Source organism: Lissotriton vulgaris, chromosome 5 (genome assembly GCF_964263255.1).
Source record: "Lissotriton vulgaris chromosome 5, aLisVul1.2, whole genome shotgun sequence".
Taxonomy (NCBI): Eukaryota; Metazoa; Chordata; class Amphibia; order Caudata; family Salamandridae; genus Lissotriton; species Lissotriton vulgaris.
This window is the reverse complement of record NC_141693.1, coordinates 1480050981-1480070483: the sequence shown is the minus strand read 5'-3', so window position 1 is coordinate 1480070483 and position 19503 is coordinate 1480050981. Positions and strand designations below refer to the sequence as shown.

Sequence of the window (19503 nt, the reverse complement as noted above, 5' to 3'; positions counted from 1 at the left end):
ATAAGTAAACTATTGCTATTATGGCATTATTCAGGGACAGGGCCAGGCTGGTTGTAGCGGGCACCAAGCGTTTTCTCTGTGGGCCAGAAGGGTGAGGGAGGTTTTTAGAACTGTGGGTGTCGTTTTTAGGTCTCACCTAGCATTGTAGGGCATGCGCTCCTCGCTCTGCGAGATCTATTGTAGTAAAGTTAAAGTTGGAAGTGGGGTGGAAGCTCCGCCTATGCTTTTCATTGGCGCGCATCACACATTATGTTAAACACTCGCTTTTAGTTTGGAGTGAGGCTTTTTTTGTTCACTCCCTGTCTCCTTTTCGGCTCGCCCATAAGGACTGCATTTTGCACTCGCGGCCTCACAATGTTGGATGTATGTGTCTTCAGTACTATTTTATGCACACAATTTCAGAGACAATAGCAGCGACGCTGCATTTTCCATTATGTTATTTTTATAGTTTGCAGCGTTTCACAATGTTTTTATGTAACTTCTTACAGTACACTGCAGTGCTTTCACTTTACTAAGCCGCTGCGTCTATTATTGTTATGCGAGTATCTAGTTTCTCATGCCGCTTTCACTTTAGGGAACTTCGGCGCTGCGTTCTCCCATATGGGAGTTGGCGCTTTCGCTTTTCTAAGCCGCGGCGTCTATTATTATGATGTGAGTTTTTAGTTCTCATGCCTCATTCACTTATGTAACCTCTTACTGTACACGGCAGCGCTGTCGCTTTACTAAGCCGCTGCGTCCATTATTGGTATGCAAGTTTTTTGTTCTTATGCCGCATTCACCTATGTAACCTCTTACAGTACACGGCGGCGCTTTCGGTTTACTAAGCCGCGGTGTCCATGATTGTTATGTGAGTTTCTAGTTTCTCATGCCACTTTCACTTTAGGAAACTGCGGCGCTGCGTTCTTCCATATGGGAGTTGGGCTTTTGTTTTACTAAGCCCCGGCGTCCATTATTGGTATGCGAGTTTCTAGGTTCTCATGCCGCATTCACTTTAGCAAACTGCGGCGCTGCGTTCTCCCATATGGGAGTTGGGCTTTTGTTTTACTAAGCCCCGGCGTCCATTATTGGTATGCGAGTTTCTAGGTTCTCATGCCGCATTCACTTTAGCAAACTGCGGCGTTGTGTTCTCCCATAGGAGAGTTTTTCGAGCGCTTTTGTATTAACAAACCATAGTGTCTCCATGGCGTATTTAGTTTTACGAACCTCTGCATTTCATTTTTAGATATGTTCCATTTTAGATTTACATGTCGCTTTCACTTTGACAAATCTTGGATTTGTATTCTTTGATGTGTGCCTTCTTCGTTTTTTGTGGCACTTGCATTTTACTGCATCTCGCTGATTAGCTTTTGGTAGCCGGCTGTTAGATCTCATGCCGCTTTTACTGTACCAAGCTGTGGCGCTTCGGTTTGGGTTTTGGGCTTCTAAATCTTTGGAGAAACACCAGACATTTTAGCAAGTCCACTCATGCTACGGTCCTGGTTGGTGTTCTACTGTGTGTATACAAACAACACATGACTGTAACACACTCAAAAGGCATATACTACACTTTACACTACTGTACTACAAACAAATTACTACTTCTTATGCCTCTACACAGTACTACAGCTGCTTCTCTAATACAACTATCATATCACATTAGTACAATCTTGGTAATGCTACAGATGCTTTTCTCATTACGTCAACTATTAAGTCCAAATACGCAAACACTGCACACTACTGCTACCTACTCCTCTTGCCACCACCACTACCTCTTACATTACAGTTCAAAATACCTATACTTAGTCCACTACAATACCTGCAGCTATTTATCGTTACATACATTCTCTACACTGCAAACAAAACCACATAGCCGATATTATATTTACAATGCCAATAACTCTAACTATAACAAATGAGAGGCCTGTTGCATTGCAAAAAGGGGGCCAGTTTTGCACCGGTGCTGCAATATCGGCCCCCTGTACCAAAAGCAGCTGCAGTGTTTTCCATGTGCACCCCCGCTCCTCTTCCAGCACCCTTCCCAAGGACGGTCCGACTCAATTGCCAAGGCCGGTTTGCGTTTCCAGTCCTGCCCGGTTCAGGGATCGAGGGTGGAGGAAATAAATATTGTCTCATCCTGTAACAAACTTCCAGTAGTTTGATTAGGGTTGCCCCCTCATTATATTGATGTCCCAAACATTACAAAAATAAGCAGTCACCTAAAGCCTATTTATAAACACTTATCTGTGCATACATGGAACAGCAAATATACATAAAAAGGATTTTTAATTGTGCTCAGTGGCTTCCTGAATGATCCATGAGTGATAATAAAAGGGAACAAAGACAAAAAAGTCACAATACAAATGTGTACATATGATTTTATTTATAACCCTATTTAGTGTCAATACAAGGCCTTTGCAGGCTCTTTAAACAACAAATGGCTGGTATTTTTCTTTTGGCAACGCTACTTTATATTTCTTTTTATGAAATGCATCTCACACTACGGCAGTAAATGTAAAATACAAATGTAAGGAATAGGCAAAGTTGGGGCCCAGGGGATACTGGAACCATAAAAAAAAACTAAGCCTCGGTGACCAGTTTACAAAAGGTATGTAAATATGCAAATGGTTTTTAAAGACCTGTGAAAAGCTCAGGGGTGCCGGAGATAAGACTCCAGACACTGCCCAGACAAGGCCGCAGCAGCTCGAGCTGCAGCAGCGGGTTGACTCACACTACAGTGGGGGATGAAGCTCTTTCAGCCCAATGGGCGTTGCACGCCTGCTAGCATGTCAGGTATTTAGGCCTAAAACGCACAAATATTTTTCAAAATATTATTCAGAGTCCCATGTCAGTTCTGCAGCTCTTGTGGTTAATTGTGCAGCAAAGACGTCTATGAAATTTGGTTTATCCTTAAGAGGGAACTACATGCCAATGAAGAGACTTTTGTCAATAAAGGTAGGTGCTGAAACAATTGTAGAACACGGCATTGACTGCGGTATTAATATTTAAATGATTCACTTTATCATAGTGTAATAAAATGATGGTCGATTAAAAAAGTGTGTATTGTAACTGTTGATTAAAAAATATGAATTGTAATCCTAAAATCTCTTGGGGACTCCTCTGCTTTCACCAATTTACCCTTTTACTTTACCTTGTGCACATAACTACAATGTTATCCTGTACATATACTTTGTCACATGGAAAACCTTGCTTTAACATAATGGATGCTCGACTTAATCTGGATTAGCGACATCTCGTACAGCTATATTGTATCAAATTGATTCACTCAAAATATACCTAAAAGCACAAACTCTGTTGTACTTAACATACTCGAGTTGTCTGGGCTTAATGAGTTGCCTGCTTACTACAGAAGGACACCTGATAGCCTATGGACTGATGGTAACTTGACAGCAGAAGAAGAGCTGGAAAAGGGATCACTAAAGCAAGCCTGCTTCTTCCCCTGAAAAAGGGTCCCATGAAATTACATTTTTATTGTATGCACCTATCAAAAAATGCACTTCATCTTTCCTATCAATAGCACCTTTGTAAACATGTTTTGAAATGAAAACGTTTTGACAAGAGCTTGAATTCTTGTGACATGTTCAAAAACCCCACACCCTCAATCGATTGGCAGGATGGAGCGACGCTGGACTGTGAATGGGAGCTTTATTTCATAGGAGACTAGATACAAATACAATTTTTATTTTACAGCTGAATCGTGGAGACATGAAGTTGCGACCAAATACAAATGCACATAATGTTTTATGAATAACTAAAAAACAAGCCTTCAAATGACTCCTCTCGAAGGAAAGCAGTCTACATGAGTTATGCAAGTTAGATCCAACTTACTTCTGGGTAGTTCTGTCCAAACGACTCTGCAACAAAATAAAAAAAATAAACATTTAGTGTTTAATGGATATTATCTGTTCCTAGACTCTACTCATCTGTAAAATAACTTCTGGAGTATTCTATTATGTACAAATTATCAAACTCACCCATCAACATCTCTACATCATTCCACAGTTCCCACTGGCATAAAACTGGAACTTGCAACTTCCCCCAGTCTCCTGCATACCTTCATTATCACTCTGCAACGTCTGTCTAATGCTGTAAACTGCATTATAAGATATATAAAACACTGGCTTTGACAAAACAAAAAGCCGTAAGAAAATAAATAAATTCTACCCAGCGTTTGTTTCTTAACCGTTTTATCTTTCTTTACATCAGCGAGCCTAACAAACAACTGACCATCCAGGCAGTACTTCTTAGTCCTATCAATACAGAAGTTAAGTGTGTGCCGTGTGACCAACCAATGCAACCTTCTCTCCTCCTTAGAGGGACATGGGTGGAATAGAGAAATCAAGGAGCATGGAGGGCTGTCCCATATTGGAAATGCGACACCTCCTTCAGAAGATAGGATGCACAACTTGTCAGGAAAAAAGGGGTATACGAAAGCTGAACTGAGCAGGCTTGCAGTGCTCTGATGCGATCAGCAGTCCATTAGGAGACTCGAAGGGGCAACACATCAGGATGGTTAAGACCAAATTAAAGACCTACTAAGCAGAATGAAGGTATTAGGCAGGTCATGATGGGTGATACTCTCAAAAAATATATCACAGTAGGTAAGTTGAATAATGAGGGCAGATCAAGGGAACTAAGAAAGGCGTAAAGGAATGATGCTAAACCAGGGGTCTCTAACCTTTTCTCTAGTGAGAGCTAATTCTGCTCAAGGAAAGTCCTACCGAGCTACTAGCATATTTTATCACTGTAAAATGCTGATGATATGTATTAACATTACACTATGACCAACCTGAGAACGATTTATCAGTAGTAACTGCCCAAACATTCCGGATGAGATTATCTGCAGCATGCTTGGAAAACGTTTATCAATATTAAATACTTGTAACCATGTAAAATTCAAATCATCACATGCTGTGTGCCACAAAGGGTACTACCACAGCAGTAAGTCTCCCCAACTCAAATTGAATTATCATTTAGCTAACAAACTTTAAATGTGTATTAGAATTGTAATATTTTGTCTTCATTGGCATATTCGTTTTTAAAAATAAACATTTTTCCATCAAAACCACTTTCCACTTTGAGCAATCAAACTCAATTTTCCAAAAGAAAAACCTTTTCAGAAAAAGCATGATTTTTTTCTTTAAAAATCTAATTAGTTTTCATGGTTAGAAAATACAGTTCCTAAACATCATTTTTTTCGATTTCATTGAGTACCATCATTTAAAAATGCCTTTGATGGGCAAATTCTGCTTCAAAAACACAGGAATTTGAATCAAGGGCCATGCTTGCTCACCATAACACTATTAATGCATCTGTTATGCTAATAATTCCCACCATTAAACCGGGCTACCACTGTGCCACAGCTGGATGCCCAACATATATCAGTTACGAACATTATTATGGGAGAAGCAGTTATCACTCTGTCGGGAATGGCTAAAAGCAAGCCAGTCATGCTCTTAATATATCAGTGATGGCAGCAAGTATATAATTACTAGACTTGTATGCCCAAAATAGTCAAGGATGAAAATATTTTGGCAATGGCACAATTATACCATGAACTGGTACAATTGCGTCAGAGATAATACTCTTATGAGGGGGACCAGCATTCATATTTTGCATCCCTTGACACTAGGAGTAGCTTTAAGGAACCAACACTGTTTATTAGGGAGGGACACAATGTCACACACCCACACACAAATGAACCTGATGCTTCTAATTTTCTCTGCCCTGGATGCTTACTCTCTTCCCTCAGCTCTTCGGTTGATCATGCTCCCAACTAACACATTTTCATTCTAGTTCTTGCAGTCACACACTTTGGTGGGTCCGCCTTGGTTACTGTTGCCACTATTCTTTGATGTCAAACACTGTGTGACTGACAGAGCAGGGCATATAACATGGCCAATCTCCTTCTTAGGTAGATTTAATGTGGATAATGATGGTTCATCTGGCAGACCCATAGGCCAACACCGTAGCCTCCACAAACACCCTCTGCATACTTCGCAGGACCTTTAAATGGATTCTTCCCGAATCCAGGAAGACAGTCATCCATGCACTCATCTCCAGCAGACTTGACTATAGGAATACCCTCTATGCCGGAATCAACCAATCTCTGCTCCACAATCTCCATACCGTCAGAATGCATCTCACAACAAGACCACATCACCCAGCACCTACGAGACCTCCACTTGGCTCCCCTTCGGAAAAAAAGTGTCCTTCAAGCTGCTCACACACACCTACAAAGCCCTCCACAACACCGGACCCCAATAATTCAATGAAAGAATCTCCTTCTACGCCTCCAAGAGAAACCTCCGCTCTGCTGACCAGACTTTGGCCAGAACAGGAGGCAGATCCTTCTCCTACCTCGCGGCCAAGACCTGGAACGAACTCCCCCCTCAGGATCAGACGAAGCCCCTCACTGAAAGCATTCAGGAAGAGCCTCAAGACCTGGCTTTTCAAATGACCGGAGCTGCCCAAATGCACCCCCCCCCCCCCTTCAGCACTTTGAGACCCTCACGGGTGAGTAGTGCACTCTATAAATCTCTGATTGATTGATTGATTGATAGGCCAACAGAGTATGTGTTTGAGTGTTATCAAGAGGTCCTGCCATTGGTTTGGCTGTCTGTAACTCTTACGGGTAATGAAACTAGCAGTGCTGCCTTCTTTAATATACACAGAATCATCGAGATCGGATTGGTTTGGCTTCACCTCTGAGAGCTACTTTGAGGGTGCAGGTGAGCTACCAGTAGCTGCTGTGCTACTGGTTGGAGACGCCTGTGCTAAACTCTCCAAGCCCAATCTGGGACTACCAGAACGATCTGTGGATGGTTCCGCCTGACTGAACTGTGGAGGACATGCCTCTTCTTTAAAACAGCGGTTTCTACACAAGTCCTTTTAGCTACAATGAAACATTTCATTAAGAAACTGGTGCACTGTCCACTGAATGCCTAGCAGTTCTACTTAAGTGTAATAATCGCTGTAAAATGTGCTAGCGCACACGTCCGTTAAAACACCAGATCCATTTAATTTAGCTTAGTTTCAAAATGATGACGTTGCATTCATGCAGATCTATGCAGTGATACATATAAGCAAACATGGGCATCATGTAACATTTGTGCAAATGAGATGTGCAGGCTTATCAATTGACCAAAATGTGTGATCTGTAATCAAGGAATCTTTGGGTGCTATTCTATGGAGTATTTGCCACCCACAGACGCAACATCTTCGGTTATTTATAATTATAGCTTTCTCTAAACAATGGAATTGTAGTTCTGTTAAAGTTTCGAGACTGCCTGGTGAAGTGCTGCTTTGTAAAATGCTTAATACTTCTTTTCGATAAATTACATTCATAATTGTTTTTATTTGCAATTTGCTACTCTGAGTTGGTGGTACCGATCTAAGTCAAAGAGGCTTTACAGAGAACGTTAACTGCTATTTGGAAAAGCGTGGATGCTGGCTCACTCATTAACAGCATCCGCTTGTCAAGAGAGATGAAGTAGTGGCTACATTTTCACGCTATGAATGAGAGTCAGGTGAGCCCATAACACAGGACTCGGGCTATCAAAACAAGAGCATGTTTAACGATATAAAGTTGACACTACAGGCATCCCTTAAAACCCTCACCTAACAGCTCCAGGTTCATAATGCCGCCGTTACTGCCGGGCACGGGTCGGCCCCTTTATTCCGCCCTCCACGGTGTCAAGGCGCAAGAGCAGAGAAACAGTAAAAAGGGTCCTGACAAAAAACATACATTGATTACTGGCACTACCGAAGTCACCCCAAGAATCAACACAGAAAACGGACATCAACCGAGTAATCATCTTAATAGAAAATGAAGAGAGACTAAGGAAGTGCGCTCCTCCCATCGACTTTCCCGTCCGTTTGTTTCTCTTTCAAATGCGCCGGCCCACGGGCCCAGGGCAGTGCGGGTTCAGGGCTCTCAACGTATGGCTGCTCCTATGGGCCATAGCTGCAGGAGGCTCAAGCCTGCGAGATAATATGTGACTGGATGCAAATATACCCCTATCGTAGCTATCCTAGGGGCGTTATCAACTAGAAAGCAGTTTAAAAATGGCGCCTTATTTGCATAAAAAAATAAACATGTTGGTCTTAACGGTGTTCTGAATGCTTCATAAGGTACACTTTAGCATTTTAACTGCTAGAGGTGAGTATCGGAGCCTGAGTGAACTAACCTGAAATAGAAAGCAGAGGGTGGTGTGCGTAAGGGGACAGAGAATAGGGGGCAGATTTATGAAGGGCTTGCGCCACGTTTACGCCGCTGTTGCGTGACGCAACGGCGCGGAAACGTGGCGCATCCCTGCGCCCTATTTACAACGTGACGCATCTAGGAGATGCGTCACGTTGTATAGCACTGCGCCATGAGGAGGCGTTCCTGCGCAGGGAGGGGCGTTCCTGCGCAGGAACGCCTCCTGAAAGTGGCTGAGTGAAATCTATGAGATTTCACTCAGTCACTTTCAGGGCAATGCTGCGTCAAAACCCTGCGCCTGCTTGAAGCAGGCGTAAGGCTTGAGGCAGCATTGAAAGAATAGGCCCCCCAGAGCATTGCTGGAGCTGCGTCGCGCTTGCGACGCAACCCCAGCAATGCGTCACTTTTACGGCACAGATGCGTGACGCATCTGTGCCGTTTTTGCCCCATGGTGCGCCGCATCATAAATGCGGCGCACCATGGGTGGCGCACTGTGGCGCATGTTAACTGGCGCATCCCTCGGGATGCGCCAGTTAACATAAATCTGCCCCTAGGTACCTTGGGTGGTGCTCCAAATCAGATCGCCTCAGCTGTACTGAGTTAAAGCTCTGGCTCTGCATTTCTTCTAATCATTTTTAGCCACAAACTATGATCAGATCAAGTGGCTTTGATGGGCTTTGATCCCACTAAAATCAATATTAACAACATTTTATTCTTTTAAAGTGAGGAAGGTTACCAGAGCTGGTGATCCCACTGAAATCTACAGGATGCATTTTGCTTCCTTTGAAGGCGAGTCCAAGGAGGGTGATAACCTCCAAATGAGGAATGACATCAGTCCCGTCCGGTACCACCTTCCTTTCTCAAAGAAATTCATATGTCAAAGTTTCACACCTCCACGATAAAAAGGTTAATCTGACCTCATCTAATTAAAAAAAACCTTAGTCGTGCACCTTGATCATTGAATGCTCATTAACTGAATTTGCAAATCAGACAGCAACATCTACACGTGCTCCAGTACTCTGACGACCTGGTGATTCTCGACCACACCAGAGTAGGCCTGCTAAGAGGTTTGAGTGCATTAAACATCTATAACGAGCATAGCTGCCAAGGTTTCAGATTGCTATGTGTGACGTTTTCATAATTTTTGTGTAATTATGAGTGACATTTCAACGGCTATGAGTGAGACTTTTTCGGAAGCAAAATCAAGCATTAAAGTCTGGGAAGTCATACATATCTGCAACCTGAAGCCCTACTGCCCTCCTAAACTGATCGTACTGTTAATAAAAAACGAGGACTCCGATGTGCACCCCTCTCATTGGCAGTCCACGCTGCACCACTGCAAATAAAAGAACGTTTCTGCAAATGTCAGCAAAGTCAGTTATTGTAGTAGGGTCAGTTAGAAAACCTGTGCAGTGTGCCTGCCACTTGCCCACCTCGAGTAGAGAAAATATCATAATGACTGCAATACTAGGGGGTACGGAATGTAGCCGAGGTTCAGACTCCATTTGCCATATTTTTGTGTTCCGCTTTATTTTCTTCTGCTGTGACAACAAACGGAAACAAAAGCTTTACCTGATGGTTTATTGACTGCTCGGCCGCTTCCCGGGTGACCTCTGAGAGGCCGAGGCAGGCCGCGGTGGTGCAAGAGGCGGCATGCTCGTCACCTCAGCTACCCGGACCTCATGTAATTACCATCTGCTCCTGCAGTGCCTCTGACATGACTGTAGGGCCCGCATGGCCGTCCTGTGACCGCTGGATCCAGGAGGCGCCAACGTTACCCCTTAAAGCACAACTCCTGGAAGCCCGCCACAATCCACTGTGTTTATTCTGTTGTTCTTCTGCAGCCCCCAGACTGAGGAAGCGTGACTCCCCCTCAGTGACCACCGGCCCTCTCACAGCTGTTGCATAATCATGCAGGGAGAAAATTACAAAAAACAAATTGATGGACAGAATGTAGATCAATGTCTTACATTCACCCCAGTACAAGGATCTGGGCCTAAATCCATCGTTTTTTGCACTCCACACCACCCTGGGTCAGATAATGGCTTTATGCAAATCAGCTCTGACCCTGTGCCCCATGGGAACAGTCCAGTCCGAACTACAACAGCCATATCTTTCCCAGACCGGAATCAAGCATCCGAGGACCAGACCGGTTTCGAGGTAACACCTCTCATCAGCCCGGCTAGCTTGACTCCGGTGGTGTGGAGGCTCTGGGACCCACGTCTGAGCTACCCCAGTACACTCAGGGAGAAAATTACAAAAAACAATTTGATGGACAGAATGTAAATCAATGTCTTACATTCACCCCAGTACAAGGATCTGGGCCTAAATCCATCGTTTTTTGCACTCCACACCACCCTGGGTCAGATAATGGCTTTATGCAAATCAGCTCTGACCCTGTGCCCCATGGGAACAGTCCAGTCCGAACTACAACAGCCATATCTTTCCCAGACCGGAATCAAGCATCCGAGGACCGGACCGGTTTCGAGGTAACACCTCTCATCAGCCCGGCTAGCTTGACTCCAGTGGTGTGGAGGCTCTGGGACCCACGTCTGAGCTACCCCAGTACACTCAGGGAGAAAATTACAAAAAACAATTTGATGGACAGAATGTAGATCAATGTCTTACATTCACCCCAGTACAAGGATCTGGGCCTAAATCCATCATTTTTTGCACTCCACACCACCCTGGGTCAGATAATGGCTTTATGCAAATCAGCTCTGACCCTGTGCCCCATGGGAACAGTCCAGTCCGAACTACAACAGCCATATCTTTCCCAGACCGGAATCAAGCATCCGAGGACCGGACCGGTTTCGAGGTAACACCTCTCATCAGCCCGGCTAGCTTGACTCCAGTGGTGTGGAGGCTCTGGGACCCACGTCTGAGCTACCCCAGTACACTCAGGGAGAAAATTACAAAAAACAATTTGATGGACAGAATGTAGATCAATGTCTTACATTCACCCCAGTACAAGGATCTGGGCCTAAATCCATCGTTTTTTGCACGATGGATTTAGATTGGTTGCATAATCATGCAGCACTCTCCCACACCAAGTGGCCTCAAGTCGGCTGGCCCGGACTGGTCTGACGGGAATTCGCTGGCGGGCAGGGAGACCAATAATTCAGCTCCTAGACCTGCCGTGCTCCAGCGTGGGTAGCTCTGCACGGCAGGACAGGGTCTGAGGTGCAAACAGCAGTGTGGGGTGAGCCAGCGGCCAAGCACTATGATGCCCGGACCCCTGGCCAGGCCCACAAACCAGTGAGGCTGAGCAAGCAGTCGAGCCACTCCGCAGCAGTCTTTACAAATATAATAACTCCCTGCGCCCTTTGATAGTAGGACGTCACGTGCTCCTCAGTAGTCCTACTCATATCAGTGTACGGTGTCAGAGTGTATCACACTCTCATTAAACAGAGACAATCAATCATACTTTTGTAAGTCAGTGTATCGGAAATGTTAATTACCTCAGGTTTACAAGGTGTTGGAGTGACATGTCAGTCAGTCTTAAAGAAGTTTATTTCGCCAATAAAATATCGACACATGTACATCAATAGATAAAAACTGTCAATTAAAATTTAAATTAAGATATATTAAAACGTAATTTGTGAGGAGATAAAAAACATTGGTTTAAAAATAATCATGAGCTACAAATATTAATTCATACGTATACACACAAATGTTACACAGCCCCGTGTCTTGAATTACATTTTAAAAGTCAAAATAACAATTTGATCTCCTATTGCTCAAGGTCGATAAAAAGAACGAGGCCAACAAAAAACATGTAAAGGGATCAGACAGTAACTGAAGATGATATAAGGCTACATGACATTGCTTAAAATCAATTTCCGGATAAGGGAGACAATAAATCTTTTTCTTTCATCACTTAAAAATTTACAAAATAATACAAAGTGAAGGTCATTCTGGGCAGATCGCTTGTCACAAGGGCAAAATGGGAGTGCAGTAATTGCGTAGGATTTTGGCGGATGGCCTAACATAAGGGGGATATAATTTAAACAAAATCTCATTAAAATATATCTATGTTGGAGATTTGTAACACGATGTGTAGAAGTTCAGATTAATTAGACTTGGGGCAGCGTGATATAGTCTAACTGTAGGAAGTTTAAAGTTAGAGGTGTGCCTCCTCGCCTGTAGATGGACCAATAAGCGAGTAATCAGCTCCCTCTTAGACATTGACAAGCACATCTTCGGATCCTCATAAAGGAAATGTAGGGCAACCGCCTGGAGATTAGATTCGACATATCTTAACCATCTTATTTTACTTACACCATCTAATTTCAGGGTGTCATTTATAATAGCTCTAGTCAGTAAAAGGGTTTCTTTACACCAAACTGAATGCCACATCATAATTGGTGCAATACGAATCTTATCAATAATATAAGGAACTCTCAACTCCATGTGACCGTTATAATTAGAGCACAACAGGAGAGCAAAACCAAGTTTTTCAAAAATGCATCCTCTATGCGCTACAGTTTAGAGGCATCAAAGATGCCCCAAACAGCTGCGCCATAAGAGGCTGCAGATAGTGTTTTCGCCTCGTAAACCTTTTTTTATCACTTCCCTTGGCTTGGTCCTGAGTTTTTTCACAAATTTAAGAAGGGCCCCAATATTTTTTTCCATCAATAATCCCCTGTTAGAGATCATATTTCTCCAATTATTGTCTCTATGGAACACAATCCCTAGGTAATTAAAAGAATCTACAAAATCTAGCTTAACTCCCTCAATGTACATTCGAGGCTGTCTCTTCTGTTTTGGACCAGCCAAAAGAACAAAGACTTGGTGTAGTTAATTTTCAGATTCAAATTGTTCATACATTTTGCATACTCCTTTACGAGTCGACGCAGCACATTGCCTGTTCGCGCAAGGATCTCTGTGTCGTCAGCATAGAGGAGTATCAGGACAGGAAGAGAATTAATAAAAGGAACATCTGTGGTAGACCCTAGCATTGCAGAGTCTATGGCATTAGTATATACGGCAACCATGAAGGATGCAAGTACGTCTCCTTGCCTCACTCCCCTAGTAAATCTAAAGTATCTCGTGCATTCTCCTCCCTTGCCAAATTGAACACAAGCCGTTGCTTCAGCATATAGATTACGGATTACATTAATGATCTGGATCTCAATTCCCATTGCCTCCATGATCTGCCACAGCTTAGAGTGTGCCACACAATCAAAGGCTGCCGACAGATCCATGAAGGCAAGGTATAAGTGGCCATTCTTGGCCGCCATGTATTTGTCTATTATTAAATTTAAATTCAAACACTGATCCACCGTTCCCTTTACTTTCCAAAAGCATATTGGCATTGGATTATTATATTCTTTCCCTGAGCCCATTCCTCAAGCCTGTTTAGAAGTAACCGGCTGTAGCGACAGGGTAATTTGTACCATTTGGACTGGTGGTGACCATTGTCCACCTCCATCTAAGTATATGAAGATTGGTTCTTTATTTCCGACTTTATTTCATCTGTTTGTGAGGCTTCCCTATTGCTTTGGTATGATACTATGTCCTTTTACCTCTTTTCGGGCCTAGAGGCCTAAACTAGAGACCAGCCATCTTGTCTTCTTGCCTCAGTTATCCGAGGCACTTGTAGGCTAAAGGCGATGTTTAGTTTTAGCTTGTTATTCACTAGTTGGAAACCGGTGAGGACTGTCCCTTATCGAAGGAATGTGCTTACTTCCCGGGCTCTAGAGGTAACTGGAGCTGGCCACTGTGGGAGCGCGGGGCTTGGTACAGGAATTCGGTGGGAGGCAAGGTGCTTGCTGGAAATTTCCATGAGCAGAGTGCCTTGCCTATTATCGAAGAGCCGTGGAGCAAAGCAGTCAGATGGTTTTTGGAGCGGTTGGAATTACATCGTGAGTTGGTTTTGAGAGTTGGAAAGTTCAGTTGGTTCCGAGAGTTGGAGAGGACGGCTGGAGAAGTTAGTTAGTCACCGAGATGGAAGACTGTTAAACAGCCAGACTTGGGAGCAGAGATTGAAGTCAGCAGCGGTGGCTATCAGAGTGCTATTGTAGACTGATGCAGATGAAGATATCGAAGAGGGTTCAAGCAGTAGGAAGGTGTAGAAGCTTTGACGAGGCTTAGCGGTGCAGATGTGTACCAGCGAGTGCAGAGCAGAGTCCTGGAAGAACCGAAGCGAGAGGAAGAGGGACCAGCTCAGCTACTGAGACCAGAATGCGTGAGACTATGGTGAGGCGTTCCTAGATAGGTTGCATTATATAATCATTCACTCCTTTTTGCTTTCTAGGTTATGTTTAGGTTCCCCCTTGCACTAATAATTCATTCTTTATTCTATATATAGGTATACTGCTGTTAGAATGTCTTCTTAGTCTTGTCATTTTACCTTTACATAATAAAGAGATCCCAATGATTAGAGATTACACTCGTATGTTATCTCCTTTGTCAGGATTAACCTTTCTTTTTAGCCAGGTGCAGATGTATAGAAGGATGGTTGATTCCCTTCTTACAGGTAACTGATGACGGAAGGAGATGTTGACTCTGGATAGGAAATAACTTCCAGTGGGTATAATTGGCACTGATGGTTTCTGTTTGGGAAGGTCAGGCCCCTATTCCATGTGTTAGGGAAATTGTCTCTCATCAGATACTCAAACGGTAGGTATCCAAGAGATCGTCCGTGGTCGGGCGTTAATGAGATCGTCCGTGGTCGGGCGTTAATGAGATCGTCCGTGGTTGGGCGTTAATGAGATCGTCCGTGGTCGGGCGTTAATGAGATCGTCCGTTAATGAGAGCGTCCGTGGTCGGGCGTTAATGAGATCGACCGTGGTCGGGCGTTAATGAGATCATCCGTGGTCGGGCGTTAATGAGATCGGCCGTGGTCGGGCGTTAGTGAGATCGAACGTGGTTGGGCGTTAATGAGATCGTCGAGGGACGTTATAGTAATTGCAGAATCAGAGATGTGGCCAGTTCTAGGAGGTAAATATAGTATATAGTGTGGATTCCCAATTTCCAGGTGAGTAATTTAGATATAGTGCTTGTAGGTACTGGAAAGGGTGGTGGACGTGGCGGCTGGGTGTGTTATAATTGATAAGCTGATAACTTGGTCTGAAAATCCGGTCGCTACATTTGGCGTCACGATCAGCTTTCGATTGCTTTTGTTGCGGGTGCAGTATTGTGGTTTTTGTGTTGCGAATGGTGTGATTTGAAAGCAACACACTGGCTCAGGACGACGTTGTGGTCATTTAATAAGAATTGAAGGCGGCTATCATTCCAATTATATTTTTTTCTATACTGGCAATGTAACTTGATAAAATTTATAAAGTATCTGACGTTTGGGGAAATTTTAAGATGCATGAATGCACTTTATATTTTAAGTATTAAGAACACAACTGGACCAAACATTTGTTACGTATTCTCTGCTTCTTTTTAGGGGTTAATGAAAAAACAAAAAAACAAAAACAAAAAAAAACCAGACAGGGGACTTAAAGATTATTTGTACGAATTGGTTTATTAATATGTAAGGTGAATAATAATGAAATGAATTGTTTATATGGTTATGAACAAAATACCTTTTTATGATATTTTATGTACTTCCAACAGTTATAAAGATTTGTTAATACTTTCTTATTATCTTTAAGAAATGTAAGAAATTGCTCTGGCTCATGAACTGTTGTTTTATTGTAAAGATTTTAATTAATCGGACAATAAAGAATATATATTGGGTGCAAAAAAAAATTAAAAAAAGAGATCGTCCGTGGTCGGGCGTTAATGAGATCGTACGTGGTCAGGCGGTAATGAGATCGTCCGTGGTCGGGCGTTAATGAGATCGACCGTGGTCGGGCGTTAGTGAGATCGTCCGTGGTCGGGCGTTAATGAGATCGTCGAGAGACGTTATAGCAATTGCAGAATCAGAGATGTGGCCAGTTCTGTGAGGTAAATATAGGATATAGTGTGGATTCCCCATTTCCAGGTGAGTAATTTAGATATAGTGCTTGTAGGTACTGGAAAGGGTGGTGGACGTGACGGCTGGGTGTCAACTCTATCATTATTAAATTTCCGGCTGCCGTGAAAGCCGAAACCTTTCTCAAGAACTGTGCTGCATGCGCCTCAGGCAGAAGGAGGGAGGACCCGACCCGCCTTAAATAAAGTTGAATACGAAATACCGAAGTGCGTGCCGTGCGCCGTGTCAATGTGTTGTTACATTGTAGCAGGAGCTGAGCCAGTCCCCAAGCATGCCAGAGCACTCCACGACTGTGTGCACCGTTACTGCGTGCCTCCACACTAGCTTAAGGTACATTAGAAGAACTCCTGCTGTGACAGCTGGGCAGGCGCTATAATGCGTGACTTTCCATTTCAGTGCCGTGATGCGGACCACCTTACTGAAATGAGTTAGTCTAACGCCTGATTCGTAATACTTGGCAGAGCTGAATATAATGTGGCTGTTGTGGCACATCAACACAAACAGCAAGCATAAATGTAATGTTTGGGGGGCCACAGACAAATATAGACTTGCCTCGCCCTGCAGGGCCCCGCCCATAGCTACGGCCCTGTGCACCAAGCCAAGACATAAAACAAAATACAAGCCACTATCTACACATTGTGCAAGCTGCAGGGCAAATTACACAGCCCCACCATGGAACCTATAAAGTGAGTGCCAAAATCCAAATTGCTCGCAGTTTCTGGGTATGCATCACACGCATTACCAGGGAAGATGGAAAAGGTCAGTGCCAGTGCTACAAAAGGATTTTCAGGCTTTCCAAATACCCACAAAACGCCTAGATCACCAGTGAAGAGTTTGGCCTGGTGCAACAAAAATATGAGTGCAGTAGCACTCCGGTAAAATTCTGCTTTACGACACTAAAAGCCGAGAATGGATCCTTCAAGGAGGTACTGAGAACGATATTCGAAGGGGGACCAGATACATGGCAGAAGTACTGCCTGGAGACAGTGGCTGAGTTGGGTCTATCCACAGCATACTTTTCCCAAGAGGAAGTAAACTATTCAGTAATGAAGAAGGCGCTAAATAACCAAACCATCCAGTTATCAAGGAAGGATGACATATCGAGATTCAAGGACATCAGAGTGCTGGCAGGCCTAATGAAGGGTAAATAAACAAGGGGAGTGATTCGTTTGGGGAAATCTGAGGCTGGAATCAAAGTAGGTGAGTTCAAAGAAAAGTACCTCAGACACCACAGATTACACTAAATTATTTTGTATCAACAGGTGTCCCTTTTATTGACCCTGTATTTAAATTCTTTTTAAACTTTTTTATACTTTTGCGATAGAGTCTTCCTTCACCACATATACAAAACACATATTCAAAAAACATTTACATTTATATACAAGCACGCTACGAATCTGTACACAATAAATGATTACACATATCAACAATACACCTAATTTTTGGGGGGCTGTGACGTTTCTTACAGAATAATACAAAGGAGAAAAGATGAAAGAAAAAGAGGCTTAGTAACACTTTCAGTTAGTTTTCTAGTTGATAGGTATTATTCGTATTCTTGCATAGTTCATGAGTCCTATTCTTGTTGGCAGTATCAAGACCCTACTGGTCCTGTCCACCTTCCCTGACTCCTGGTCCTTTACGGTGGTCTGAAAGAAGAGTTAAGATTTTGGATTCTAGTTAAAGAGTTGATCTTATTTCGGCTCGGCCAGAAAAGGAAGAAGATCCGACTTGTCTTGTCTTGGACTGGATCTTTCTAGACCACTCTGTTATATGCAGGCCTAATGAAAGCATACGAGACACACAAAATCCAGCCATACATAAACAGCTCCCTAGAAAGGTGCTTGAAAGAAATTCAGTGGGCGTGCCTAGTGCCACTGCCAGTTAAAGAACTGAACCCTGGCTGGAAATCCCTGAGTAACATAACCAGATGGAGGCTGTGTAATCGCAGTGCAAAAGCAATGGCACATCTAATATGCTGCTGCCCCGCTTTACTCCAAGACTGCCGTAAATTGCTAAAAACCGAATTGAAAACAATATAGACGCTAACTGTGCGATTGCAACTGCGAGGAATCCGGTGGGCAAAGAAGGGTGTGGTATCGTGTTGTGTGCGTGTGTGTGTCTGTATGCGCGTGTGTGCATGTGCTCGTGTGGAATGCGTGGAATGTATGCAAGGGCGAATGCTGGGGAGAGAGTTACTGGAAGGGAGGACGGAGGACGTACTATCGTGTTGTTGCTGTACTGCTATTACTTATATGTTAATAAAGATCTACTGAAGAACCTGCATGCCTGCGGAACCTTCTTACAATATATGGCGACGAGGATGGGATTTGGCAGCAGCAACATCGATTTTTTTTAAAGGAAAAAAATTTTTTTCTCTACTTTTAAATTTCGTTGGACCAGTGAAAATTATCGCTATCAATTACTAACCAACGGATTACTTCTAAGAGGCTTTCAACTACAACAGTGAGTAACTTCTGGCTGAACTTTTTGTGAAAATTAAGAGGTTACCTTAACCATCTACTGCAACGTATGATGCATCTTTTAAACTGAATGACTCGTGAAGAACAGTTGCGCGTGCAGTTGATCTCCTAGTCTTCCCGTAGCTGATCGTCATCGTCACGTGATAGTGTCATCACGTACTACGCACAACGTGTGGCCATTTTGGATGTGTTTTCCTTGCATCAACGCGTCAATTGAGTAACATAGCGACGCGATCAAGACAACATCTGAGTAACGCGTTAGACAGTAACTTAGCAACGCGATCAAAACAACATTCAGCAACGCGTTCAACACCGCATTTTAGCAACGTGTTCAGATGTCAGCTAAATAAACACATACACGGCGTTTATAAGTAAAATTAACGCTGGCCATCCAGTTAGTTCTACGTTGTGGGTAATATCTTTATGTACTATTTTATTTTTTTTCTACAATTACAATATCGTTTTTTTTCTTTTCTCTCATATTACTTGAACTTTGGTGAACTTTTTGTACAAGTGGAACTTCATATCAACCTGGACTTTGGTGAACTGTTTGCGCAAGTATTTGGAAACATTTTTTTTTCTTTTATTTTGCAAGTGTTAAATTATATTTCCCCTATATTGTGGTTATAATGTCTTCAATTCATCCACCTCCATTTTTTCTGGCGGAATCTGGTGAACCCCCTATTGCATGGGATCTTTGGATTGATATGTTTGAGGCTTATGTTGAAGTGTTAAATGAAGAAGAACCTTCTCAAGATAGGAAGGTATCACTACTTAAACATAGATTAGGTGCTGTAGGGTTGAGGGAGTTTAAAAATCTACCAAAAATTGAAAATGCTGGTGATATGGGCGCTTATCAGTGTGCTGTTAAACAGATGCAGGAAAGATTTGGA

At 43.1% G+C, this 19503-nt stretch overlaps 1 protein-coding gene across 4 annotated transcripts in view; it reads right to left on the bottom strand.

Annotated features, from left to right (window-relative positions):
* Nucleotides 1-7784, bottom strand: part of RBBP5 (RB binding protein 5, histone lysine methyltransferase complex subunit) — a 225494-nt gene extending 217710 nt beyond the window's left edge. For 2 of the 4 annotated variants that reach the window (XM_086923451.1, XM_086923453.1), the window contains exons 1-2: nucleotides 7618-7784; nucleotides 3826-3851 (exon numbers count right to left, since the gene is read on the bottom strand). In XM_086923451.1, coding sequence (XP_086779577.1) covers nucleotides 3826-3851; nucleotides 7618-7636 — 45 coding nt within the window. In that variant the 5' untranslated portion in view covers nucleotides 7637-7784. The remainder of the gene's footprint in view (nucleotides 1-3825; nucleotides 3852-7617) is intronic. The other 2 variants (XM_086923450.1, XM_086923452.1) reach the window with 2 other exon arrangements.
* Nucleotides 7785-19503: the final 11719 nt, after the last annotated feature.